The sequence below is a fragment of the Coloeus monedula genome, assembly GCF_965178545.1.
Source record: "Coloeus monedula genome assembly, chromosome: 21".
In the NCBI taxonomy this organism is placed as follows: Eukaryota; Metazoa; Chordata; class Aves; order Passeriformes; family Corvidae; genus Coloeus; species Coloeus monedula.
The window spans coordinates 880,818-908,726 of NC_138801.1; the positions used below are offsets into that span (position 1 = coordinate 880,818).

A 27,909-nucleotide genomic window follows, 5' to 3' on the forward strand; every position below is an offset into this window, starting at 1 on the left:
ACCAGAATATTGCAGTGCTACACAGACTGAGTCACCAAGTAAGGCAGATCAGAAGAATTCTGTTTCAACTGAGTATTGCTCCTCCATGAAACTGAGTCTCTAACAGAGGAGAAAGACTATAAATAAAAGGAAAAGGTTACCATCCCACCTTCTCACCTGTGATTAGTTTGGCAAAACTGTTAGACTGAGTTGTATCTGAGAGCCCTAAAAAGGAAGTTTCCTTATTATGCCTTGACAAGTAGCACAGCCAAATCAAGCACTCAGTATTTTACATAAATTGCTCTAATTCCAATTAACCACATGATTTTCCCAAGTACTAGTTGTTTACAGGTTTTAATCATCAAAATGCACACACACAAAATGAACCAATCGTTCTTTGAAAAGAATGTGAGAAAGATTTTGTTTTCTTTACCACTCACAGACACCAAGTCTTACCACATCCCTCTGTCAGAAGTGCAATGAACACTCTGGAAAGAGCAAGAAATAATACTGACATGAAAAAGTTCAATGCTCACTGTCCTTTTTCACTGTATTCAAGCTGAAAAAGAGCAGCAAGTGCTTATATACAGCCAACACCCACTGGCCATGCCCCAGACCACTTCACTCATGAAAAACCCATGTGGTGTTGTGCATAAAAACCTCTTTAAATTGGTAACTGTCAGTTTAAGGGGAAGGAGGGGTGAGAAATCTATAAAACACCCTGAACTGATGTCATGATATGTTTCATAAAGAACAGTGTTATATTATTTTAAAATATTTTTTATGAACAGTAAAACTTGCACTGCTGCATAGCAGACAACACGAAGAACATTTAGTAAAAACATTCACTGAACCCCCTGGCATATGTATTTAATGTCACTAATCAAAATATATATTACAGCCCAAGGTTCTGTTAAGGATCTCTGTTTGGGGTTTGTACAGTATACACAATAGCTCAGAAAAAATATTACAGTAAGGTATTTTATTTCTCCTTTTTATATTAGACTTCTCTATTGTAACTTACAGTCCCTCTCCTCTATATATCCAAACCTCTGTAACACCCTAATGCCCTAGCCAAGAAGTGTTCAGCTAGCTAATAAGCCCTATTATAAATTCCAGTTTTAGAAATTTCAGTAATCTTAATTACATCTTAATAAATAGTTCCGTTTGCCCTTTTTAAATCTTAGCCTTTTAAGGAAGTCCTTTTGTCACCAAAACATGGTACGTCACAACCTGTTAGAGGTCAGAGAGGCTTTTGCTTGTTTATTCAAAGGATAGTAAGTCCAAAGATACTTGCAATGCATTAAATATAATTATATAATATTTACACTGTCCTCTCAGATTTTAAATTTAGGTGAAATGTAACCGATAACTTTCAGTGTGGCTGGTGTTTTCTTAATAAAAGGTGTATTCAACTAGAAAGTTTACTACGTGGCTGCCCTGATTCCTCTTTTTTCAGTTTTCTGTTAGAAATTAAATGAAGTGAATTATTCATGTGAATAATAATTCAGGAAGAGGAGTGGTGGAGAAAGCATGAAAAATTTTCTGAATGTTTTGAGATTCCAAAATACCTGAAAACTGTGGTCCCTTTTGCAGTGCCAGTATCTAGAGGGGAGAAAAACGCAACCCAAAGAGAAGAGGAAAACTGTTAAATTAATTAGATTAGTAAAGGTGTGTTTTAAAATGCCTCAATTCTGTACAGTATTTTACAAGGAAAGTCTTTTCTTCAGCTTTTGCAGCTGTTGTACATTCTTAGAAACTCCTCTCCTGCTCACAGTCTGCCCGTGCCTGTGCTGTGCGAGCTACTTGCGGTCATCGATAGTTTTGATGAATTCCACGGCTGCCGTGAACTGCATCCACCAGTACGACTCCTCTCCGGACAAGCAGTTGGCATAGAAACTGCTGATGTACTGCACAGTGGACAGCAGGCAAGGGGGGTTTGCCTGGGGGTGGACAAGAGAGAGATACTCACAGCTTGTTTGCAAAGCTCAACATCAACAAACACCGCAAGATACAGAACAGAAACACAATTCCCTTTGTGCAGTGATCCTCATCCTACAGAGTATGTAACCTACCTGCAGGGTAGGGACTGTTTATCCTCACCAGCCCCACTTCACACACTCAGGAGGCATCAGGTTTGATGAAAGGAACACTTTTCCAACAAGGAAAAATGACTAGCAGGCAAAGAGAAAGAAGGGGAATGCTGGCAGAAACTGTGAAGGTCATCAGGACCTCAACACACGTAAAACCTGTTGTTTCAGCATCTTACACGTCAGACCATTCTCCACTCATGCCAAAAAAGACCAGCAACACAACCCAAGTCAGTCCTGGTGTGGATCTTGGTCCTGAGAGGACAGCATGAAGCAGGCACAGATGACAGATGTTGGTGGACATGCCTCAAACAAACTCTACTCCACACACAACATCTGCACCCCAGTTTCCTTGGTTCCAAATGCAAAGTTTGCTTGGATTCAAAAACCGTAACTGTGACCACATTTCTGACATTCCCATTCAAATCTCACTGAATCAGACCTGGGTTTGGGCCTGGACAGCTTCCCATGACCCACAGGCATTATTTCTCCTCCTAAATTTGTTTGTTTATTACAAGAATTAACTGGGGTTTGTGATCTCTGCAAAAGAACTCACCTTAATGAGGACAAAGACCAGAACAGGAACAAAATCATCTGCCCCAGGTACCGAATCCTCGTTGGCCAGACTGAGCAGGTTCATGATGGTGGAGCACATCCTCAGGATACACTGCACCTTGTCCCGGGGGGTTTTGTAGGCGCTTATTGTGCGGATCTCGGACTGCGCCGATGGCCACGGTGCCTCCCGGAGATACACCTGGGGAGAAACCAACCCAGTCCTCATTTGGCCAAGCTACTGCTGTGCACCACAGAGGAGCTGCAGTACCAGAGGCTCACAGGCTCTGGAGAAATGGGAAGCTTTAAGGCAAGATGAATTCAAACTGAAAGAAGGGAGATTTAAGTTATATATATGGAAGAAATTCTTCCCTGTGAGGGGGGCAAGGCCCTGGCACAGAGTGCCCGGAGAAGCTGTGGCTGCCCCACCTCTGGAAGTGTCCAAGACGAGGATGGATGGAGCCCTGAGCACCCTGGTCTGTGGAAGGTGTCTCTGCCCATGGCAGGGGGTGGGACAAGGTGAGCTTTAGGGGCCTTTCCCACCCAACGCACTCTGAGTCTGCAATTTGGAGATGGCTACGTTACACTCACAGTGAAGGTGGCTTCCTCATGGGTTGTAAAAACACTGTAAGGAGCCAGTACTCTGTGGGCAACTCACAAAATTAGCTTGTTCTTCTTCATGACTTGCTCAGAACCCTGTTCCAGATGAAGGCAGAGCCATAGGTGCTCTCTTCCTCACCAGCAGCTTTGTGAACACTCACACTTCACATGTGAACTGAGAACTAGGCAGCCGCAGACATGCAGCCCCTGACAGACCCCCTGAGCCCACCAACCTGCTTTTTGTTACCCTAATAGCCAGGAGAAAAATGAAAGTGCTGGGTAAATGGAAGACACATGGGTACAGTGTATTTTTCCTGCAGGATACTTCAGCTGTCACAGACAGCAAAGCAACCCTTCTAAGTGTCAAACAGAACAATCCCCATCACAGTCCCAGTCCAAACCCCAACACACATACAGAAGCAAAGGAAAGGAGTTGTTACCTCAGGTATCTGAAGTGCCTTGTGGTTTGCAGTCACTACTTTGGATAACCTCTGTATGTGCTCGTGAAGGACCCTGAAAACACAAAAAATAAAAGTAAGCAGCAGCCAGCCAGCTGGGAATTCCCACCTGTTTTATGTTTGATAGGACCAGAAAGATCTTCAGGAATGTGGCCCTACAGCTGATGGACACCAGGTCAGTGAAGATGCAGAGGATTGTTCTGTACAGCCAAGAACAACCACGCATCCTCTAGAGCATCCCAACAGCATCTGTTCTAAACCACAGAAACCCCAAATCCATGGAAAATACTGAGTCAAACCAGAAAATGGACAAGGTCCAGTCCTGAAACAGGTTTTGATCATTCTCTCAGCACACACACTTGCAGACCTGACAGTCTGCATCCCAAATTTTACAACTTTATTCTGCTCTAGCAGTTTGTTGCAAACACATTTGCACATGATGCTAAAGCCCTTCCTTGTTCTTTTACAAAATGTTCTGAACAAAAACATGAGTTTGTGTGGCTGACTCAGACAAGCCCTCACAGGAGGGCTGCACAGCTTCCACTGCACCAACTGCAAAAGAGAAAACAAATCCTTCGAATTCCATTAACTCACTGGTCACGCAAAATATCTCCATCCTGATTAGGGTAGAAGGCGAGTTTGAAAATGCGATTCATCACACTGCGCTCTATGGCTAATTGTGCATCCTGGAGCTGCTCCTCGCTGGCGTTCTGCCATATGGCATCCTGAGCCATAGCCCCGTACAGGAACTGGAGAAAGTCCTCTACTTGGGCTGTTTTATCATCTGCTGCTGTGAGTTTCTGGAAATCTGATAAAAAGGAGGAAGAGAGAAAACTTTCACTTAAGTAAAAAAAATATTATTTCTGATAGGTTTTTCAGGCACATTTAAAATGCAGCACTATATGCTCCAGGAGCAAGAATTGACTCCAAATTCCTTAGGTGCTTCATTTAGTCACGTATGTGCATAGAGAACACAGAACCAGTTTGGTATAAGTGGCTGTTTTGAGTTTCTTGGTGCCACTATCTCTTATGCTGTGATATTTTTGAATCTTTGAGTCACTTGATTCACACTACTACTATCCCCCATATCTTCTAAGGTGCAACCATAGGTTCTAGACTAAGAACTGAACGCTGCAACTTAGTTTATCATGTATCAGTAGATAAAAAAAATCATTAATAGTATTCATGCTTCTGCCATGGGGCAGATAATGTGATTTAGCAGAATTTCTTTGGCCAAGTAAGGTCAAATTACCTTCATTCTCTCAGCCCATGAAAAATGCAGACAATTGCCATGGCTTAGCTGCCACAACATACTGTAAAGTCACAGTAATCTGTCTCTTTAGCCATTAATTCACCATCTAAAATTAAAATCATTTTAGGAATCTACTACTCAGATCAAAAGACATACTTTAAAACATTAACCCAAGTCAGCATCTAAATATGGAGTAAAGGAATATAAACACTTTGGTCTGCACTAATCTTACCTTGAATGAACTCCCTTATTTTCTTTTCCTTGCTCTCCAGCAGTAACCTCACACACACTGTAGTGAAGTATCTGTTGGCCACTTCTTTATCTCGCAGGACTCTCTGTAACAGCCTCTCCAGGTGCGCCTGTGTGGTCTGCAGGCCTTGGCGACAGCGAGTTAAATACGCGATATATGGAGCTCTTTTCCTAAAGCAAAGAGGGTTCTACATCAGGTTGTTAATAACAACAGAGGCTAATAGCTTTACAGACTGCTGAGTCATACTGCAAAGGATTCTTCAACTTGTTGCTTTTGAAACAAAACAATGCCTGAATTCGGAAGTTTGCCTCACATGGGTGAAACAATTGCATTGTTTTGTGGGGAAGCAGAGATGCAGTAACCTGATTTGGTTAAGTACAATTTAAAACAAAAGGGATCTTCCTAATCTGCTAGAGAATAAATATATGAACTTGGGAACCCATTGCTAACGAGACACTGGACAAGCTACCTGTAGTCCTCTGCAATGGACGCCAGCAGCTTCCGGCAGGTCCGGTTGTCGAAGCGGCTCACGCAGCGCATCGTCTCCTGCAGCTGCGCCATCAGGTTCTTGTCCTGCAGGTTGATGGCTTCAGCCAGCTGAACTTTCAAGAAGCACACAATTTCATTATCTAATAAAGAACAAAGGAAAAATATTAAGGAAAAGAAATGTAGGCACGATGAAAATAAAGTATTTTTGAATATGGGAAACACATTGATTGATTAAAATAAAACTTCTGTACATTAGGCAATAAATGTTATTTCAGAACAATTTAATAAGCCTTTTTGAATTTTCCAGGTATCAGAGGATAAGCTTCCACATCACTATCGTATCTAGCATTTAGAACCATTCTGAAATGTGAAGAGGACCAGATAAGGTGACAGATTCACCCGTCTGCAAATAAACCTAGAGTGAATGAAGGGACACAACACAACACATTTATACTAAGTCAACATAAAGACCCAGTAAATCATTCAAGTAGCACAACTCCCAAAAGCACATGTATTTTGAGAGTCTATTCTATAGCTTCAGGCTCTACCCACACTGTATCTGTGATATTTCATGACAAAAAAATCTTAGACCAGGTTGAGATAGCAGGTTTGTCTGTGGAGTAAGAATGAAAACATTCTGGGGGCAAAAGGCAGCCTGTGCCCTCAATATCTGTGGCAGAGGAGGGACCATAAATGGTGCAGTACAAGTGCCATTGCACGGGGACAAGGAGAGACACACAGACAGTGCAAAGCCTTTACCTTCGGGGTCTGTGTGGTCTGGGAGACCATTCCTTGTTGAATGTGTCAGCATCGGGAGGGCAACAGAATCTGCTGAACAAAGAGCCAATCTCAATTTCTTCTTTGCATCCCTTAAAGAGGAAAAATATTTTCTTAACACAGTTGATGAGAGGTCTGCTTCTTCAATAAGAAGTCTCTACTCTCTTTTTTATTTAATACTGCCTAGAAGTTATTTAACATCATTTTATTATACAACATTGTCAAGACTTTAGAATATCAGTTCTTTTGATCCAGCACCATTTTCAAAGGGATTTTCCTAAACACTGAACTGCTTTGTCCTCTCAGGTTATAAAATCCCTCTTCATCAGTGGAAATACGACAGTTTGAGATGCTTAAAACTAAAAGCACAAAAAAGATTCTTGTGGGAACCAATCACACAGCTTCAGTTCTTAATCCTACTTTGTGGGTAAGACAAAACCTGCAAATATATTTACCTATAGGAGAAAGCAGAACTTTGTGGCTGTGCTACTTGACTTGCAGAGTCTGGGAGGTCATCTGCAGACATGTTCTGCAAAGCCTCATCCCGTGGGGAGTCATGCATGCTCTCACCATCCCCAATTGCCTCTGTGGAAATGAAAAACACATTACACCTGAAGAGAGGAGTCAAAAGAAGGAACCAGACTAATTTTCTGCTCGTTATTCTAAGGTCAGGGAGAGAATGGAGACAGCAAATAAACCAGCTTGTTCTGGATATATGAAAAAAAGAGTATTAAAACATACAACCTGGAAGCTCCTAAGAAGAAACTCCAAAAGCTTTGGAGGGCAATACACTTCTTCAGTGCCATTTAAAACAAAACAAATCAAAAAACTGGTAGGAGGAGATGTGCTATCAACAACCAGCCCCCTCAATGGCAATATGAAAGAGCTGTCCTTGGGAATACTGATTTAATTCCCAGCCTTTGAGGGACTGTCCCACAGATTATTTGACAAAAACATTCCTTGTTCAGAGGTCACACTGTTCAGCTGCTAATACCAACATTGGTCTAGAATACTGAAGTGTTTTTATCTTTAAGGAGGAGAAACTATGTTGGTGGTGATTACAAAAGCCAGGTTCTCACCTGCACTGTCGTAGTTCACTATGGCTCCTTCACTAGGACTTGTTCTCTTGATTGCATTCCTGTATTTGTCCAGAATGTCCTCAGCAGCTTGTGCCTGTGCACTGAGCCTTGGGCTGGGATCATCTGAAAGGACCACAAAAACCAGCAGGAGTTACCCTGGTGTTGGGTCAACTGAAAGCAAATACAAAAACTTAAGCCTACACATTTGGACTCTGTTTTTAGCCAGATCAAAGAAAGAGATGCTTGCGTCCCACGTAGCCCAAATTCAAATGTATTAATAAAGTCTGAAGCAAACCAGAAGACAAACAGTACAATCAAAGTGAACAAATGAAGTCAGATCCTGAGCAGATCCTCAGCACATTTATACTGCATACACAAATGGTTCTTGGATATTTGAAGACTTCTAGAAAGGATCAGGCAAACAGAAAACAAAACACCCAGGTTCAAACCATGTTTAATTTAACACTGAAGTAACTATTACAGGACTGTGTGTACAGCTATCCTTACAGCTCAGCTGTGACAAGGACAGGAGCTCTATAATGAGGGGGGGGGAAGTGAGGACTTGAGCTGAGATTCCACTACATGCACAGACAGACAAGTGACAACTTAAAAACAGCCTTCAAGTCAGGAAATCCTATCTATTTTCTTATTCAAAATGTCAGTTCTGAACATGAACTACAACAGCACATACCTGTCTGTCAATAGCTACCTGGTGAGCACTCTGGAACTCCAGGAGGCATGTTCTGAGAGAAAATTACTGGGATGATGTTACTCACATACCTTGAAGTGTTGCATATCTGTCAGGCACCATGTCATCTTTGTCTTTTTCTTGTTTTTCTTTCTTCCTAAATGGAATTGGAGCTGAAAATGCAAGGAACCTCATCAAAGACTACTCTGAGATAATGGCCAAATAGCAGAAACTTTAAGGAAGTGGCTAATGCAGAAAATTTTCATCAGATCAACTTCCATAAAAGCATAAGCTTATCCATGGGGTAGAGCAGAACTGTACTGTCATCACCTATAGCCAGCTCCACCTTTAACAGACATGAGGTCAGGCAGAACAGTTTTGCCTTTGAGGTACAGCACACTCTAGGGAAGTACTAGCCATGGGAGCCAGGTAGCTTCCCGTTTCTATTTACATATTTATTTATACTTTAACCATAAAAGTGACTAAAGATATAATAAAGGTAGTGTGAACTCTGACTGAAGTACCAAACCCAGACAAACATGATCCTACCTTTGGGCATGGCAGACACAAAACGTTTTCTCCACCAGGGCTTGTTCCTGTCAGACTTCTCATCATCACTGTCTTTCCGTTCCTCAATCTGCGGAAGGGCAGAGTCTACATCTGAGCATTTACCAAATCAAGTGTAAAGAGAAAATTTCTCCTTCACATCAGCTTTTGCTACACTGACTGTAAAAACAGAACTACAGCAGAGCACAGAGAGCAGATTAAGTCAGAAATATCTCTTCTAAAGAGGATACCCTGCAAAAGCAAACCCATAGTCATAAAGAATCTTAGATTTCACTTACTTCTTTTTTAAAGAAAATTAATTCTCAGGCTGCTGCAGTTTAACAATGAATCTGTTTCTGAAGTACCACCAAATCCAGTAAACCTCATCCAGTAAATTCAAGAGAAGCCAGATCCACTTAAGCCACTCTGAACATCTGTTTTATCTTATAAAACATTACTGGCCAATGTTTAAAGGGTAACAAACATGTGTTGTAATTCCTTGGCTAAAGACATTTAATTCCAGCCTTCTGCCATTACAAGTATAGTTAAAGTGGGCACGAGAGATAAAATTACAATGATAAATAGGAGGCTCACCTCTCCCCTGGAGGAGTCCTTGCTGGGAGATGACGATGAGGACTGAGAGGTGGCCGCCAGCACCGCGGCCCCGGCACTGCTGGAGGCCATGGGCAGCTCCCTCTCCTCATTCCCAGGCCGTCTGTTCCACCCAGGATCACTCATAGGCCTCCGCACTGAGGACACGATGTCTGAACTCCTGCTGCGGACCAGCCTCTCCGGGTACGAATGTCTCTGCTTGAAGGCTTCCAGGTCAGTTGGAATTAAAGCATGAGACCCAAAGTTTGGCAGTCGGGCCTCATTACCTCCCACGGCTCCTTCCAAGATGGGTGGATCTGGAGGTGGATGAGAGGGTCTTGCATAGTGCACTTTAGGCCTTACTACAGCTGACACACCTGTGGTCACAAGCAGAAAAGAAGTCACACACATTTCTTTTAATATTATTCCAAATTACCTGGTACTAACATAGAAACATCGAAAATGCCTATTTTTAAAACAAAGTTTAATCTTTATAACTCACCCTCATTTGAGGACAGAGGGTCAAACAATGCAAGCAAAGAATCTGTCTGAGAAGGGGGAGATGTCAGCTGACTGGCTCCTGAAATACAGAGAGAACAAAGTTAGTGCCATGCCAAAACTGCCTCCAACATGAGAGACACTGGAAAAACAGGCCTCAGCAACAAAAGTTTACAAAACTTATACTGCGAAGTATTTGTAAAGATATTCCTGTATGGAAAGATCTCTGTAGTACATTGAAATGATCAAAGAATTACATCACAAAAAGTGGGGAATCCTTGAGGAGCAGCCCACTTCCAAAATGCAAGAGGACAGTCAATGTCATCAAACCGAATTAGGAATCTTAGATCTAGTACTCAAGCTCTAGTACGGCAAAGCAGTAGACTGGAGTCTCTTTGTCAAACAAACACAGTACTGGCAAATAAGGAAAATATTAAGCTTAGTCACCAGCACTTTGAAATTGGGAGAAATTGTAAAATTTATGGATTCCATAAATGTCACTTGTGTTTATCAGAGATTCCAGCTAACTAACTTACCATGGGCTGTTTCATCCATGTCGGGACTTGTTACAGAATCTTTTCCCCCAAAGTCAGAGCTACATTCAGACCTGAGATCCTCAATCTTGTTAGGAATATCTTCAGATGTTGCACTAATACCTTACACATAACAAAAGAAGCATCTGTAATACTCTTTCAGAGAGCAAGGAAGCAAAAATCCTGAGGCTGTTAAAATGCTTGGTGGACAGTGAATAATCAAGTTCTAACTCACAGTAGCACCTACAGACACCACGAATTTCTATACCGCTGAAATAACAGTTTATTTCTGCTCTACATCTTCAAAAGTGTTATCATAGCCATGAATACACTCTGACAAGGGGCATTAGAAAGACACTCCACTCTTGTATACTTTGCAGAAAATTAAGAACTAGAGCTATGATTTACTTAAATAAAACAAGTTGTGATAATAAAACTAAATGCAAGAAAGTTTGGAGTTTCTTCCAAAGCAACACTCCTCTGCTAACCACTGCTATTGCAACACAGGGCATTCACCTCTCTGCTGCCTTTTAAATTTCTTCTGTGAGGTGAACAAAGAATCACTGCTTTGAAAATTCCAGAATGAGTGCAGGATGTTATTTTATGAGTGATGTATAAATCAAGCACGTACAGCAAAGTGAGTGCTGACCGTGCTGTGATAGAGCAGCGTTTTCAGAGACAGTTCCACACACCTGATACAACACTCAGGCCGGGAGTGCTGGGCCGAGAGCTGACCTCCCTCACATCTGTGTCATCAGACGTGCTACCCAGCCCAGAGCAGCTCTCCAGTTCTTGGAGTCTTTCCTCCTGTTTTAAGTCTGGAGCCTCTACAAAAGGGAGAAAATGGAGAGTAGAGAGAGAAAGTATCATTACTCAATGCCATGCTCCCTAAACATTCACAAGCAGAAGGAAGGGGGGGTGTTGATTTAGTGTATCAAGTTTTAAGGTAACTCAACCACTTCAGCAAGAGTTTTCTTATATCCTTTGGTACCGAAGGCAGGACTCTGCACAGACAGCAATGCTCTGTCTGCACAGGCATGCTGAGGAGTGTTTACTGTTTTAAGTGTTGTATTTCTTAGACAACAGGATACAGTCACATCTTCACTAACCAAAGTAAACCGTGGTCCTGGATAGCTTCTACTCAACACCACAGGGAAGGAAAGCAAGCAGAAGTTTGCTTTGCAAACCCTTCTCTTCCCCTTCAGAGCTTAAGAATTTCTTAAGTAACAGAAGTCTCTCCCAAGGCTTTCCATCTTCTTTCTGCCTAGGAACATTTTGTCCTTTTAATTCTGGAAGTATTCACAAAAACTAACTTAATCCTAGGACAGTAATTTCTTGAAGAAAGAGGAAGAGGCCGTTGTTTTGCATTCTATGCCTCTGGAAGAGTCTTAGAATCATGCTAAAGAAATAAGCAAAAACTGCCCGATTCTGACCTGAATCACTTGGTAATACTTCCACACTCCACGCCTCACTTGTGGTTTCTGATATGGTTGAACCTGTGCAGGGATCAAGCAACACGGATCCTGAACCTGGCAAACACAGCAAGCTGCCTAGCATGTTCTCTGCAGCTGCACCTGCAAAAGTAAAGCCGGAGCGTATGGCTAGAGCTGGGCCTGGGGAGTCAGCTCTAGAGAGAAAAGTAAGAACACATCTTAAGTGTCCTTAATAAAGCAATCAGGAAACACAACGTTGAAAAGAAACGAGTAACTAAGAACAGTCCAGGTCATGCACACAAAAGTCCTCCTACAGCAAATCTCCAGTTGAATCCGTGGAAATGCCCTTGTTGAGGAAGGCAGGAGGAGGAGGAGGAGGAGGAAGGCTCTGCAGCCTCGGTTCCAGAGCAGCACAGGACCTACCCAGAGCACAGGCGTTACCTGCGATTTCCTGCAGCCGGTCCTCGTCGATGTTGGGGTCGAAGTCGCTCCCCAAGACATCTGTACTCCAGGTTTCGCTCACAGTTTCTGATATATCTCTGTCATCGGTCAAACCCATCATGTCACGGATTTCAAACTTACGGAGCTTGTCATCCAGATTATCCTGAGTTGTGGCTGTGGAAAAATAAACAGTTCTCGATTTTCTGAAAGGCTTCTCCAATTACTTCAGATTGAAAACCTGTAAGAGTACATTAGGAAAAAAATTCCAAGCAAACAACCCCCTTATTCTGTCAGGTAAGGCAGTGGTTTAAAGGAAGAACACATTTGTGACATAAGAAGAAAAATCTGGAAGTTCACACGGTGACCTATCAACTAAATTGACCGAAAAAATAAATTAAATGTAGTGCTACAAAGACACTGATACAATTCCTGTAGAGGAACAACTGATTACAGAAAAGCTGAGGCCTCCAGAGACCATTCCAGCCCAAACCCCCTGCCCTGGTCAGGGACAGCAGTTGCTCATGATCATATCGAGTCATATTTTGAGTATCTCCAGGCTGGAGACACCACAACCTCTGGGCAATCTGTTCGGTGTTTGACAAACGGATATTAAACAGAAAATTGTCCAGATGCTTCCAGACTACTTCAATCCAGATCACCCTGCTCCTGAAGGGAAAAGCTTGATATCAAGCAAAACCTTAAAAGCAGTTTCCTATAAAGGAATTAAGCCTCAAAATTCCAGGCAATTTCCTTTTCCTAACAACAGACTAAAAACAATATTTCTTGGGAGAAAGAAAACCCCAAACCAAACCCACAAATAAATACAAGAGCGATTGCACAAGGAAAATTTCTACTTTTTTTTCCCCTGAATTAGTCAATTTTGCAACCTCTTTCCACAATACTTTGGCTTTAGCATCTACAGCACCTCAGGCACTTGTGAGAGAGAACTGGCACCTGCCTTGCTCGTGCTCCAGCAGCTGCAGAGCCTCAACGCCGTTGCTCCCGGAGGGGCCCGCGCCGAGCTCCGACACCGACTCCCCTTCCAGATCCAGAGATGACACAGAGTTGGAGCGATTGGAAGGGCCTGGGAAAACAGATTTTACCTTAAAACTAATTTGAATAACAGTTCCTAAATATACAGCATTAACAATGCAGGACACAAAAGCTCATGAGAAAAATTACAAGAAATGAAGTAGCGGTTCCAACACAAAATACTGACTCTCACCACTACTGTACTTAGCTGTAACTAAAAAGCCAATAAAGTCTTTGCCTTTAGTTTATTTACTTGCACATGAATTTGCTTTCTTATTTTGAGGAGACAGAGAGCAAAAACAAAGTTATGGAAGTTAAACAAAATAATGCAGAAGATGCAAACCTCTTCCATCCCACAGACACCTGTGTTTTGTTATGTCAGAGGTTCATATAAAGGAGTTGTGCAGAAACTATTCTGAGATATGTAACAGCTCATTAAAACATGATGAAAAATAAGTCTGAGAAGTCCAAATTTAGAGCTAAGTTAGATTATCTTAATAACTAGATAGTACTGCACTTAAGTTTCAAAAAAAAAAAACAAACCCTCTATTTTCTCTTTCTAAACACACTTAGTTTTTCTCTTCCTAGTTCTCAGACTCAGTTATGCCTTTGTAGGTCAAAATTTAGCTCCAGGCTTTATTCTCTGAACAACTAAGAGAGAAGACAGGCTCTCAGAGTGAAATAGCACAGCCTTCAAAACAGCAAAGACAAGATGCTGTATTTAACACACCTTCCTTTTAGAGTTAAGGGGTGAAAAAAACCAAAGAGCAACAAAACTTCTTCAAGACTTAAACAGCCCTTCACCTTCAGATATTCCTTCCAGATTATCACTGCAGAGGGAAAAGCGCAAGGTTTTATCAGGTTTACCATGGAGTTTGTTCTCGTCAATGGGGACATCTCCCTGCCCGCCATCTGCAAGCTGCATATTTAACACCTGGAGAGTGGGAGAAAGAAACAAGACTTCATTAAAATAATCTATTTTTCAGATAATTAAATAGCAAATAAAACACTGGAGGCATGTTTTTCAATTGTTTATGGAACAACCAAATTTCTAACATTCTGTTTGAAAAAAGACGGCAACCTCCCAAGTCAGAGCCTGGGGAGAATGCAAGGAACCACCCCGTGGACATCAGGCATGTCCTGATAACAACAGAGCCACAGCTCCTGATGCCATGAAGATTTCTGCCTTTTCTTTTATACCCCTGTTATACCTTTGTACAGCTTCTGTATTCCCAGTGCTTTTTGCCTACATTCTTGGACTTGTTTGTTAAGCTAAGAGACTAAACATTTTAGAAGCTTCGTAGCTAGAGATCAGTGTGCCCCAGAGCCCAAGGTCCTCTCCAGAACATATTCTGTAAACCAAGATAGAACCATCCAGGGGAAGGTTCCTTGGGGAGGGGGGGCTCACTTAAACCTCTCATTGGGGAATCTTTGATAGATCTGCTAATTAGTAACACCTATAATGTTATACCCAATGTTGGGGGTGACACGGGAAGAAAGAAGAGAGACATAGAGACAGGGAAAGACTCAGTGGGGTACATCTTGATGCATATGACCTGGACGTGTACACCTAAGGATCCTTAAAAATAAATACCAAGGTAAAATCCCTTTTCCCCTTCTAACCGTGTACGCCTCTTGATTTTAAGACCAGGAAAAGGCATCACTCCCTCATCACCCCACAGAACAGTGCAATATGGAAAGGATCTGCACGAGGCTGCCAAAGGAGATAATCCCAGCCACCAGGCTGGAGAAAGAAAAGGCTGGAACACCAGCCCTGCCCTAGGAACAGTCTGCAGGCACTGATGGCACTGTGAGCTCAGCTCTGCCCTCACAAGAACCTGGGCCTGTGCCTTTCATAAGCTGCCAAAAGCATCAGGATCAGTGCTCCAGTTCTGTCATTCACCTGTGTTCCTGGATCCAAAGGACAGGGTGTGCAGAGACACAGTTTCTTCAGGCTCAGAAGCAATAGCCCAAGTTCACTCTTAAGCTTCTTACGTGAGGGAAAAACCCCACCTAACAAAGGCAAATTTGAATGCTACAACCCCCAAGTTCAGTAACATGGAGTAAGGATTTTAATTCCCATTCTGGATTTACTACCAAAACTTAGCTTTTCAACCTCACTGCTCTGCTCTGAGAGAAGACAGAGGCTGCACAGTTCAAAACATCTGAAATGTTTCTGGATACCTCATTTTCCGACATCATTCCTGGAGTAATCTGTGGACCTGTCCCCAAAGAAATCACCAGCACTTCTTCTGGCTGAACTTCTGGAATAGTCTCCTGGGAGGATCCTTCATGGTCTCCATGCTGGTCCATTAGCATGTTTGATCTACTTCTGCTTCGAGTGGCTAAGAGAATATTTTGAAATATGGACATTAGAAAGCTCTTCCTCCTTGTCTAAGGAGGAAAAAAAGACAGTGCAACTGAAATACAGAACTGCAGTGTTTTAATTAGCAACACATACTAAATAAATTTTCAAAATCAAAGTCTTATTAAACTTTTGAGAGATGGAACTGGTGTTTAAAATTGAGCACTGCCCTGTGAAGAAGGAAAAATTCAACATAAAAGTTGAGAAGCAGAAAAACAAGGTACACTGTGACTTGTTTGCCTACAGCAATTCAGCCTATTCCAATCACAAAAAGACTTTTTATACATTATATGAGAAAATTAAGTTTGTTACTAAAAAAGGTCTAGGTTTCTGTGGTTTAAAACTCTAATTAATTTGTTTAAAAGGTTTTTTCTCCTAAAAAGTAGGAAATCTTATTCTAACAAGTGTCTCAAACCCAGACACACAATACATCAGTGGTTTACTCTGATTACTTTGCCACTCTTAAATCCTCTTTTCAACTGGCCTCAGATTCCCATGTTCAGCTCCACAGAAGGAAAAACACCCACATGAAATTAAGGTTTCTAAGAATGGCACCATGACACCAATTATTTCTTTATTTGACCCAGGGAAAACAAGGCAAGTGTGCAGAAGTCACAGCCAAATTCTGATTGTCACACAAAGGCACACGAGGGGTTTTTAAAATCCACACGTACACCAAATGAGTTCATACACCCAAGAAATCTGCAAAGGGGACTGATTGCCAGGGTAACCCAAAGACATGCTTGAGTTATGTGACACGAGCCAAAGTTTCACAGAAGAATGGAAAGAGGGCATTACCCACCAAAAGGGGTTACTAGAGTTATGTGAGCTGAGAGATTGGTAGCAGAGGTATCCCAGGCAGTGATCGCTGCCAACTGCTGTCCTGGAGTTCGAAAGCATTAAAATGAACAAAAGAAACAAAAACTTTGAGCAAAAGATATCTTATACCAGAAAATAAATGCTGTAAAGTGCCCCTACTTTAGAGGTGTAAGACCAGAACCATTGAAAAGCAGAGTTAAACCAACATGGGACAGGTTTGTTTTGGGGGTGGTTTTGTGGGGGTTTTTTGCCACTTATCGGCCTCTGTATATTTTCATCCTTTTACACACTGACACCAAATCTCTGAAACAAAAATATCCCATGTGGTCATATTCACATAAATATACACTGAAGAAGCGTACCACACTTGCTATTTTAAAAGAAAGTATTATTAATATGGAAAAGTTCAAGATCCAGAAATCCTGTTTGAAAAACAAAACCCAACCAACCTAAAATTGCATTCCAGAATACTAACAGTTGGAATTAGAGCAGGCAAGGAACGGAGAAAGGAGAAAGCTTCTCTTCTCAGCACGTACTCTAAAAGTCCTGCTCCTGCTTGTTCACCCTCCTGTCCATCCGTTCTCTAATAAAAATGTTAAACGTATTCTATCCCACTATTTAAATGCCTCTGCTTCCATCTTACTACTTTCCTAAGCAATTTTCCCCCTAGATCTGCTTCCCATCTTCAAACCTTCCTTTTATTATCACTGCCAACCACCACCATTATGACTACCAACCACTCCAGCAATTATCTCCCGTTTGAGCTGGAGTGATGAAGGTCATCCACCACACTTGCATCAGACAGTAAGGAAGTTACCTTGTATGCTAAAGAAAATTCTTCACCATCTACACAGAAAAAGTAGGAAGTGAAGGTGTAAAGAGTAACCCCAAGAGATGACTGAAAATGGCACAGAAATGCCCAAGGTGTCAGAAATCATGCAGGAACTCCGCTCGCTCTCCTTACCTATGGGCAGCCGATTTTTTTTGTTAGCTGGAGTAGTTGCAGGAGAAAGCTGGGGGGTGTTATACGGAGTCATTTCAAGGCTGCTGCTTTTCCCTGGCTTGTTCTGGGGTAAATTTGCCAGCAAGTTTTCCAAAGCCATCCGATCTTCCTTAAGCTGATCGCTCGACATGACGTTCCGCATGAAGCCAACCTAAACATTGACAATAGTTTTGGTAAGAACTGCAGTGCAAACGACCAGCCTGCTTTTGCCAAGGTGGGACCACATGGATACAAGCTGATGCTGGCTCTTTCCAGGAGCAGGAGGCATTACCAGGGCAGTGAGCTGGCTGTAGGTCATGTACACCACGGTGCGGCTCAGCCCCTCCAGCAGGTTCACGGCCGACATCGGGGGAGTCTCGACTGCGCGCCCGTCGATCACCACGTCCAGAAAAGCAGCAACACAGCTCTGAGAGACAGCAGAGAGTGTGAATGAGAGACCATTCCCTAGGGCTTGGAAGGAAACCTATGACAGGAGTCAAGTAGTTCACAGAATAATGTACGTTTTGCTTCCTACTTCTAAAATCTTAGGATAAAATGGCAGATATTTTAAGGTCACTGAAGAGCAAGCAAGGAAAGTGTGCAGTTACTTTTATCATTTCCTTCGTTCCTTTCCTGCATTCCAAAGTGTTACTTACTTAAGTGTGCTCTTACAATTTTAAACAAAAAATAACAAAAAATAACGGCCCCTTCCCGAGGAATCTGCTGAGCACAGACTAAAAGTGAAACAAGGAAGCAACAACAAGAGCACTTTCTAATCTGAGTGAAAATGTTACTTATACAATAAATGTGTAGCTTTGTGTGGTGACTGTGTAACAACTAGAATTACCAACACCTGGAAGGATACAAGGTTACCGAGGATACCAACAGGTTTTAAACACTTGACAATATATCAAAGATCATCAGCTTCACTGTTGCTCCGACAAAGACAACGGCTCTATGGCTACGGATGATTAATACTAACAGACGAAAAGCTGAATAAAAAAAGCAAAACTATGCAAAAAAGTAAGAGAAGTTACTTGTACTAACAAATTACTAGGTGTTAAAACAGACATTATACTTAGGTTGTCTTCAGATCAAAGGGTTTTGTTAGGTTCAGTTGAAAAACCACAGACAGTAATTCAGAATTTCATGGAATCACAGAATCGCAGACTGGTTTGGGTTGGAAGAACCTTAAATGCCATCCAGTGCCAACCCCCTGTCATGGACAGGGACACCTTCCACTAGACCAGGTTATCCCAAGCCCCATCCAACCTGGCCTTGAGCACTTACAGTGCTCAGTTGAAAATGTCATTTCCTTTGATTTTTTAAAATATTTCCTTTTCAGAATTATTAGGTCAGAGCAGAAGCAAGAATTCCCAACCCTTAATCCTAGTACTCAAGATTTTTTTCCCTAGCTTTGTGCAGGATTTAATCTGCTTTGCATTACATGTAACTTGGAAATTAAACACTTAGTAAATCCTTTGCAATGTCTGAAAAAGGAGGCTGAAGAAGGATGATGATGTATTCACCAAGTCTTGGATTTTTTCAGTCTGGATTCTTACTTTGTCGAACTTAGCGAGGTTGCTCTTCGTACGTGGATCTCCCTCCTCAGAGCCTGTCATTGCCAGCTGCTGCAGAAGTCTCCCAACCTGAAATTAAAAAGAAGTACAAAGCATAAGCCTTTCAAACCAACATGATGGACCTGATTACAAAAAATATTCAAAAAAACCTCCTCCATTCTAAATCCTTTTTTATTTAATACTCCAAGGAATACTTCTGATTGAGTGGACAGAGACTTGTGCTTGCTTTCAGGGCAGAAAAAATGCAAGAAGCTTAGAAAAGAAGCAGTCATTGCCTTTAACAAGAAAATGTGCACACACAGTAGGCTGTGAGCATCCATACTTCCCCCTCCCAGGAACAAAGCATGTTTTGTTTTTACAACACGTCAGAATCGAGAGTTGAATCTAGGTCATCTGAACCTAGAGATTTTCAAAGGCTGCATATATTTTACTAAGGAAAAATAGCAGGAAGGCTAACCCTTATTTCAGAGCACATATTCCTTATTCATCTCCAACTGCAAAACAACCCTCAGTTTAAAGAGTTGCCAACTGCTCTGCTGCAGCACGTGAGCAGTGACACAGAAGAGGATTGCTGCTGGATTCTAGAAAAACACTGAGCAAAACTCACCAGCGTGATTGCACTGTGAGAATCACTCCCTGCCCACTTTATACACGACAGTAAAAAGCAGGTTTTGTTCCTCATGTGGAGGAACATCCTCAGTCAGACAAGCGTTGCTCAACACCTTCAGATGACTCCTGTATGTAATACCATTAAACTGTCCAAGTATTTGCATAACTACAAAAGCTGGTCACGAAGGCTGGGGAACGCTCCAAGCAGAGCATTGGGCATTACTGCCAGACAACAAGGGGTTTTCAGCAAAGTAATTCATTGGTTTTTGCAATACCTGTTACAATATGTAACATTAGCAAGAACAGAACAACATCCATTTACATACATTCCAGAATTCATCTTATAGTCACTCTTATGCCTTAGCTTCCATCCCTTATAACAGCTTTCATAAAGGATATTTGCAACTCTTCTAAGGGACACAGGAATACATGCTGTCAGTTTTTTCAAGTCAGTATTTTAAGCAAACAGATAAACTTTGGAGCCTGCCTTTTCAGCAACAATTAACACAAATATTTCATTAGCATTCATTTTATAAGTCAGAGAGAGAATAATTTCACTTTTACTGTAGTAACATCAGTTCTAGTGGGAAGAAAAAGGCCATTTGTATATTTTTAAGACTGCCTTACTGTGAATCATACCTGCATCAGATTAAATCTTGCCACCTCATTTATAGGAGCATCAGAAATGATCCCGTACTGCTCCGGGTTGACGATGGCAGGGCAGATGAAACAGGCCAGAAGGAGATCTGTGCACATGGCTCTGACCTCCCCAACTTCCAGCCTGTCCACACACGACAGCGTTTTGTACATCTGTGATACAATCCACCTCAAGCTGTGAGGAAAACAGTAAGTGTTTTGTTTGAGATAGCCAATGAATTTGTTAACCAAGGTCACCAGCTTGGCCTCGTTGGAGTCAACCATCTCCTGGACTCTCTGCTTGAACTTTTCTGTGCCTTTCTCTCCAAATAACTTTTCCTGCTGTACTGGGGAGAATCTCTCAATTAACTTGTTTGCATCGGTTTCCAGGTGGTCTTCATCTTCAACCAGAAGCTGCATGATTGGCTCATGTAAGGTTGCAGTAAGAAAAAGTTTTGCAGAAAAGAGTCCTTCAGAGAAAAGCTTGAACAAGATGCTGAAGGCACAGGTGCCTCGTCTCAGCAGCCGCCTGGGGTTGTCGCTTTCCTTGAGCTCAAACTCGATCAGGTAACGGAGGACCTGCAGGAGGTAACTCTCATCCTCCTGCATGATGCAGTTGCCATAAATGGAGGTAAAGACTGTGTGAATGACACTCTGGGTGTTGTCCTGGTTGAGCTTCTCTCCAGCAACCAGGCAGGATGCAATAAGCCTGGGGTTCTCTCTCAGTCTGTTTAGGAATTCTCCATAAGCAGTCTCCTGAAATCCCAACTGCTTGTATCCATCCACAAACTGTGTGTCCTCCAAGATTTTTGCGTGCTGGCAACATTCAGCAGGAGAAGCTTCAGCACTTTAAAGAAAAACATTGAAACAGTTTAAGTAACTCTTAAGTAAACAAACTTGCTAAGAGATGCCACGTGGTCAATCTATTAACCAGGCTGCCACAGAGGGAAAAAAGGTCTGTCCAGATTGCAAATACTTTGTAATAGCTAATTCAGGAAAGTTTGTTCTCATGAACAGAAGCAAAACACACACAGGTATTTTAAAAAAGTTGCCCAAACAGCCAGGCGTGTAAGATTCCCTAGCTGAGCTTTGCTTTACAACCTCACCATTTCTATGATTAGTACAGCAAAGGCCTCCAGGTTCCGAGGATCACCCATCCCTGCCCGAGGCGTGGCGCCCGCTCCCCCAGTACCTGGTTATGATGAGCCTGTCGAGGTTGATGCGCTGCTGTTTGGAGATCCAGGCCGTGCGGTAGAGCCGCTCCGCCGTCTTCAGCACGTCCGCGTTGAGCCGCTGGATCAGCTGCTTCTCCGAGGTCACGTACAGCCGCTCCTGCTTCAGGTGATGGGCCAGCGTGTGGATGTCCAGCTTCACCATGGTGGGCAGCGAGCGGGCGGCACAGCACCCCTGAGCACACAGAGGGGAGAGGGTCAGTGCCAGCAGAGCGGGCACAAGTCCTGCCAGCGCCACGAGGTGACCAGCGGGGCACAGGCTCACACCAGGCAGCGAATGCTGCTGTGCCCCTCCTCTCAAATCCTCCACTCCACGATGCAAAGTTTCCCAAGCGCCAGTTCCATTGTTCCGTCACACATCAGGGACACTGGCAGAGAAGCAAATGCTATTTTCAGCTCGCCCTGGTGAGCAGGAACAGGAGCACAGCACTGCACAACCCCTGACCACACCTCGGCTACACGAGGTGGGAACCTGGCCTTTACCCAGGGCATGTGGCCCTTGCTACAGCTCAGGTGACACAAGTTCAGGGAGAGGAAGACCAGCCCCGTTCCCACTCAGTGTCTGGGGAACAGGCATTTACTCCTTCGTCCTAAAGGCCACCCACATAACCCAGCACTACCCCAGGCCCTGGGCGTCAGAATCTCTGGCCTGTTACCTCTCTCACCTATGCACCAGAAGCACCAAGCTCCCAATGCTGCTCTGTTCTGCTAAAAAAAAATAAATAATAACAATATTACTAATTAAGGAAAAAACACACCAAACCACAAACCAAGGAGTACCAATACCCAGACAAGGCAGAAGTTGGAAATAAATCTGGAGAATTTGCTCAACAGTAGAATTCATTCAGAAAAAATTCCTTAAATATTTCGATTCAGAAGAATATTTCTTTAGGCCATGATCCAAAAATGTTGTTTTATAGAGAGAAAAACTGAAACAACCGTAGGCTTTCATAGCACATCAGGAGCTAAAATCTACACAAACTACTGTTCTGTATGAACGTAACATCAGCTCTAACTTCACAACTAGAAAACATCTCAGCAGAGTACTGCACCAGACAAGACACATTCCAGGAGCAAACCCATCTAAAAATTAACTCTTTTGGAGAGAAAAAACCCATCAGCTGCATTAATACTGACAAAGGAAGGGGTACAAGCATGAAGATCACAGAACTGATGGTTAACTGCTTTATGTCTTCCCCACCAGAACTAACAGCCACACCAGCTAATTTGGGAAGGACAAGGGTCTGATGCAGATGTGATCTGTAACAGATCATAATATACCTGTCGTGTATCAGGAATGGAGATACATCAGAGGGCTCTAGTGAGGAACCCTTCAAAGCCATGCTACAGTCAAAAACTTCCCACAACCTGCAATGACTCTGGACAAGCCTTGCTTCACAACCCCATTTAGATCATGCTTGAGAAACTACAAATAATGTGCTAGAATGCCATGTGCTGGCCCAGTGCTCTTCCCTGCTAGCGTTTTAAAGATCTGTGTTTCACCGTTCAGCAGAGCAGGAGGTGATTCTCACTGAAGAATACAGATTAGCTCCCTAATTAGGCACAGGTTTCCCATTTGTTGGGTTTTTGCAGCCTGACAACCAGCTGCAATGACAACCATCACTGCTCCTGGTGTAATTAAATCCTTTCATCCATAGTTTTGACCTCACAACCAGGAGCCAGGCAGACATGAACAGAGAAGCTGTCACAAGTCTTTATGCATTTAAAAAAATGCAATTTTATTACACCTGATGGTTTAAAGGCCATTCCTAGTAAACACAGACAACTGGGTATAAGATCTTTAAAAAAACCCCCTAAACTCAAAAAGACCCGAAACCAAATTCAGCAACCCTAACCAGAGGTTACAGCTGATGCATCCAAAAATGAGATTATGACAGGAACTTGAAGGATGTGCTAATTCAGATGTTTTTAACTAGGACAGTCTCAGAAAAATGATTAGAAGAAGAAACATCGCTGTTACTGCCAAAGTTCTTTGTGAAACAAATAACAACTTCTTGCAACAAATTTATTTTTAGTCTCAGAATTTAAGAGCTTGCAAAAAAAAACCAGCAGTAAACTTGCTACTGCCTGCAAACACTGTAGTAACCAGTTTTTAGGCTGTGAGCTACTGCTATCAGCCTGGAAAAAAAAGTTGAATCCATACAAACACACACAAACAAGACCTGCAGAGCTACCTTCTGGCTTTTCAGAGCTTCCCACTGTAGGGCTGTGCTCAAGAGCTGCTCATACTTGATCAAACCTGAACAGTTTTAGTTGGCATTTTCCACTTTCAGGTGTCAATACACTCTCCACTTTCCTGGACAGAAAGTCAGTCCAAGTGGATCTCCAGCTTCTAAGCAACTTTGGGAAGGAAGGGGGGACCCACATGGGGTACCCCTATGAACAGCCTGTTGCCTCTGCCTACATTCCTATACCTTTGCTTCGCCAAATTTCAAAACAAGTCTCTGTTTTTGTGTCACTGGTTACAAACCCATTTAAGAGCAGACAAGCCAATTAAACAGCTCCCGAGGTGTCTCCTACACTTAGAAGTGATTTCTCTCACAGCTTCACTCAGGGTCTTTGTCTGGTTTTTTATTAGAGAAGATGTTTTCAGCATCAGGGACGGGCAAAGCTCCCTGAGAAGCCTCTGAGGAAGATGCTCCTTCCTCCTCTGCCCACAGGTCAGAGTGAGCTCCAAAAGCCCCATCAGCAAAAGAGACAAAGGTGCTCTGGAAACAAGAGACCTTTTGAGGTGAAGTATGATCATCAAAACAGCAGTTACATTGCTGGTAACCTTTTCTGGAACTATGGACAATGAAAAAAAAAAGAAATACACAAAATTAGTTAATACTCAGGAAGCAAATAAGACTCTCACACATTCCAAAGTCCTGTTACAAATGCATTAATCCACCTGACCAGCAAAAAGAGGTCAGACTCCTGCACTGTACCATTTGCTACCTGAAAAAAAACCTGACAGCATAAACCTCACCCCTACTTGGAAAGTGAAGTGACCACCCAACACAGGAACAACTTGAGCACCTCCTCATGAAGAGCATCTCAGCCCTTCCACAGACACTGAGGCCCTGAGAAGCTGTGGGAAGCTGCCAATTGTTGTGCATTCTGATTTTTCCTTTTAAACTAATTGCCTCTGTGAACTCCAGGCCCAAAACAAGGCTCCAAAGAGCACCCTTAGCTGCATCTGTGCTGCTAAATATACTGGTCCTGTGACTACCTGATAACATCCCATCAGTTGGCCACTACCCACGTGTGTGTCTTATCTGCCTCTGCTGCAGAACGCCAGAAATAACAAAAGTAAAGGAGAATTGATTCAGAACTGAGCCACAGCAGGTTACTGTGTACCACTGCTTCGACAAGAACTGTGAAAATCCACAGGATTTTCCTGTCAATCCACAGGAAGACAACTGCATGACAGCAGCTTTCACCCTGTGTACAGGAAAACGGGATCAGCAGCTTCCCCAGCTTGGTAACCTCCATAAAAGTCAAAGTGGCTTGACTGCCAGGATTGTTGCTGAGATGCAGCTCTGTGGAGAGGAACACCTCATCACTGCCTTCCACCAGTTTTGGAATGAATTATTCTGAAGCCACACACGCACAGCAAGCAAGAGCACAAACAATTTTGTCTTCACCTGAGGTCTCTGGCAGACACCTGAGAACACCACAGATGTAAAGCAGCAGTTTAACACACAAGGTACTTCAGCAAGGCTCAGGGAAGAAAACCCAAAAAACCCAGTTGAGCAAGATGCATGTGCTATTCCTGTCCTCAGACACTGGTATTACCAACACAGCTTGTTCTGAAAGAAGAAACTACTGTACCACTAACACACCTACCTGACACACACTGCTCCTCCCCAAAACCTCTTCCCTTCACAACAGTACGAAAAGACAGCGGCTGCATCCTTTGACCAGGCTCCACCACGTTCACTCTGGACCAGCACTCGGGGCCAAAGCTTCAGGAGCACTTGGCCACAGCCAGTGTTTGGTGACATGCCACAGAACAGCTCTGGAGCAGAGCCTCTGCTGATTCCAGAACCTTGTTTGTCAGATTACCTTATCAGCTGCTCATAAACATAAAGGCGCCTGTAATTAACCAGCAACCTCGTTTATGACTACCACGAACCACACTTAGAAGAGCAGATATCTGTACACAGCTGTATGAAGGAGTCAGTTTATGGTATTTAGATATCCAACAGCCTGCTGTGGCTGAAGGAACAACAGATATTTAAGATTGTGCTATGTGCAGATTACTTTTCAATCCTGGAATTTCGTGTTGATATGAAAACATTTCCATTTTCTGCCAGTTATTTCAAGACTACTCAGGAACCTATGAGTAACTGCAGCACAGTAAGAGCAGCTTAGCACAACAACTCAAAGAATTTCCCTTCATGATGCTCCACATATCAACAACAAAGACTGCATGACCTGACAGCATCCAAGATGCCTTGCCCTGCTGGCAGCACACATTTGCTCAGAACCTGAGGCAGTCTACCCTTTGATGAACACAGGACACAGTACTGCTTCCTACTCTTAAAAGTCCTGGAAAACACGACATTGAATCTTCAGGTGCCGACCTCCACCTCACAAAGTCCATGTGTTTGTCCTGTGATATACAGGAAGGGGTCACATTTCTGCTGAGTATTTCTGTGATTCAGTTGACAGAATAGAGATTAAGTAAAGTGATCAATACTGCTGGTACACCAGATCCTCCTTCCTCCTCCTGTGTTTCCTGCTCAGGGTTAGTTGCTCCTCCTGAGTCTCGCTACACAAGACTCAACTTCCAGAGCAAGTTTGGGCAGATCTAAAGTCAGCAGGGCAGGGCAAGGCAAAATCACTCCGTCCTGCTGAAAAATAACTCCTAAGCAAGCCCGAATAGCTTCCAAGCTAATTCAGCCCCGATAAAGTACCTCTTTCCTCATTAGTAATTATAGTAGCACCTCACAAGCCTTATTTCTCTATACAAGCTAACTGTCTGTCTCCCACAGCTGAGCTAAAAGAGCCCTTTTTTCAGTAGGACGGTTCACCATGACCTAGGGCTCACTGCTGAACCCTCACGTCACAACACCCACCAACTCAAACACACAAAATGCAGTTCCACTGTCTAATTGACATTAATAAGAAACTCATCCCTCACATTTGTTTCTGCCCAGAGGCTGCTCTCAGCTAGCCCTGGACATACTGTCCATCCATGTGCAAGGAGCATCTTGTTTCTCGTAGCCCATAACAGAATTTACCAGTAAAGCACAGGATCAGCTGGCTACTAAATTATCTATTAGGCATTACCACGTTGCATAAAAGCAACAAAAGCACATAACCAGGCTAAAATCTATTCCAGTTGCTTGTGATGCTAGAAAGTGGAGCTCTCTTTAGGTAAGGGTCACACTAATAAACTTTTAGTCATAACAACTGCAGAACTTGAAGCCGCTCAAACTGGCAAAACCAACCTGTTCCCAGCCTGCTCTCCTGAGAGCAGCTCCCTTCCCATCCACCAGGAAGGATAGCTGCTACTGAGGAGAGTATATTGTCCAGGACCTGACAAATCTCACGTCAAAACCCGTGTGTGGAGCATCTTAAATATTTTGGAACCCTACTCGGCAGCAGCAGTTAAAAAGTCTATTTCCTGAAGCCACCATCCTGCTGCTTTTACAGAGTATTTCAGATTTCACATACTGCCCGTGCCATTTCCCCTCCATCCTCTTCAAATTGCATCTTCTTACTTGTGAGTCAACTGCATCGTCCACCAAAATAGCACTTTACCTATCAGTAAGTGTAGTGTCACATGCTCGCTCCGAGAGCTCCATCCCAACAGCTCTCAGGAGCGCGGTATCATGACTTTGCAAGAAAAAAAGCCCGATACTCCCCGGACCGAGTTCTCCAGCGTTAGGGGTCTGCGAGTAACCAAAAAGGGAAGTCACCACACTCGTCAAGTTTCAAGTTTTAAACCTGCACAACACAAAAGCCATGAAGGAGACACGGCAGCGAGCGGCTCCCGGAGCCGCGCGGGCCCCGCTGCCAAGGGCTCCGATTCTCCCAATGCCTCCGCAAAGGGACCGCCGGTGCCCGGACCCCGCCGGGCAGGCAGGGCTGGCCAGGGGGAGAAGGGTACAGACAAACCCCCGAGCAAACCGCACCAACAACTTCTCCCGCCGCCCCCACACCGCTCCCCCCGCCTCCCGGGCGCTCTATCGCGATAAACCCACCCGACATACCCTCCTCGGCTCCGTCTCTCCTGGGCTGCCCGCCTTCCCTCTCTCTTCCCTGGAAGAACCAAAGCGTTTTGTCAGGCCCCGGGCCTTCCTCCTCCTCCTCCTCCCACCGCTCCCTCCTCCTCCTCCTCGGGGGGAGGAAGCAGAGCGCTGTCGCGGGATACGAGCGCGTCCCTG

General features: G+C 43.3%; 1 protein-coding gene across 2 annotated transcripts; it reads right to left on the bottom strand.

Annotated features, from left to right (window-relative positions):
- Nucleotides 1-266: 266 nt before the first annotated feature.
- GAPVD1 (GTPase activating protein and VPS9 domains 1) lies at nucleotides 267-27,909 on the bottom strand. 2 transcript variants are annotated; one of them, XM_082295009.1, is made up of 26 exons: nucleotides 27,736-27,909; nucleotides 21,472-21,686; nucleotides 20,283-21,126; nucleotides 19,017-19,103; nucleotides 17,747-17,881; nucleotides 17,437-17,626; nucleotides 15,473-15,633; nucleotides 14,156-14,222; nucleotides 13,215-13,340; nucleotides 12,257-12,430; nucleotides 11,816-11,956; nucleotides 11,075-11,209; nucleotides 10,386-10,505; nucleotides 9,854-9,931; nucleotides 9,355-9,728; nucleotides 8,764-8,851; nucleotides 8,307-8,387; nucleotides 7,527-7,649; nucleotides 6,903-7,032; nucleotides 6,430-6,539; nucleotides 5,651-5,810; nucleotides 5,164-5,351; nucleotides 4,274-4,487; nucleotides 3,662-3,734; nucleotides 2,626-2,823; nucleotides 267-1,922 (listed from the first exon to the last, which is right to left on the bottom strand). In XM_082295009.1, exons 2-26 carry the CDS (start codon nucleotides 21,654-21,656, stop codon nucleotides 1,782-1,784), a joined length of 4,323 nt encoding a protein of 1,440 aa, XP_082151135.1. In that variant the 5' UTR covers nucleotides 21,657-21,686; nucleotides 27,736-27,909; the 3' UTR covers nucleotides 267-1,781. The 2 variants fall into 2 exon arrangements, with proteins under 2 accessions (XP_082151135.1, XP_082151134.1); XM_082295008.1 differs by having other exon boundaries at nucleotides 14,093-14,222.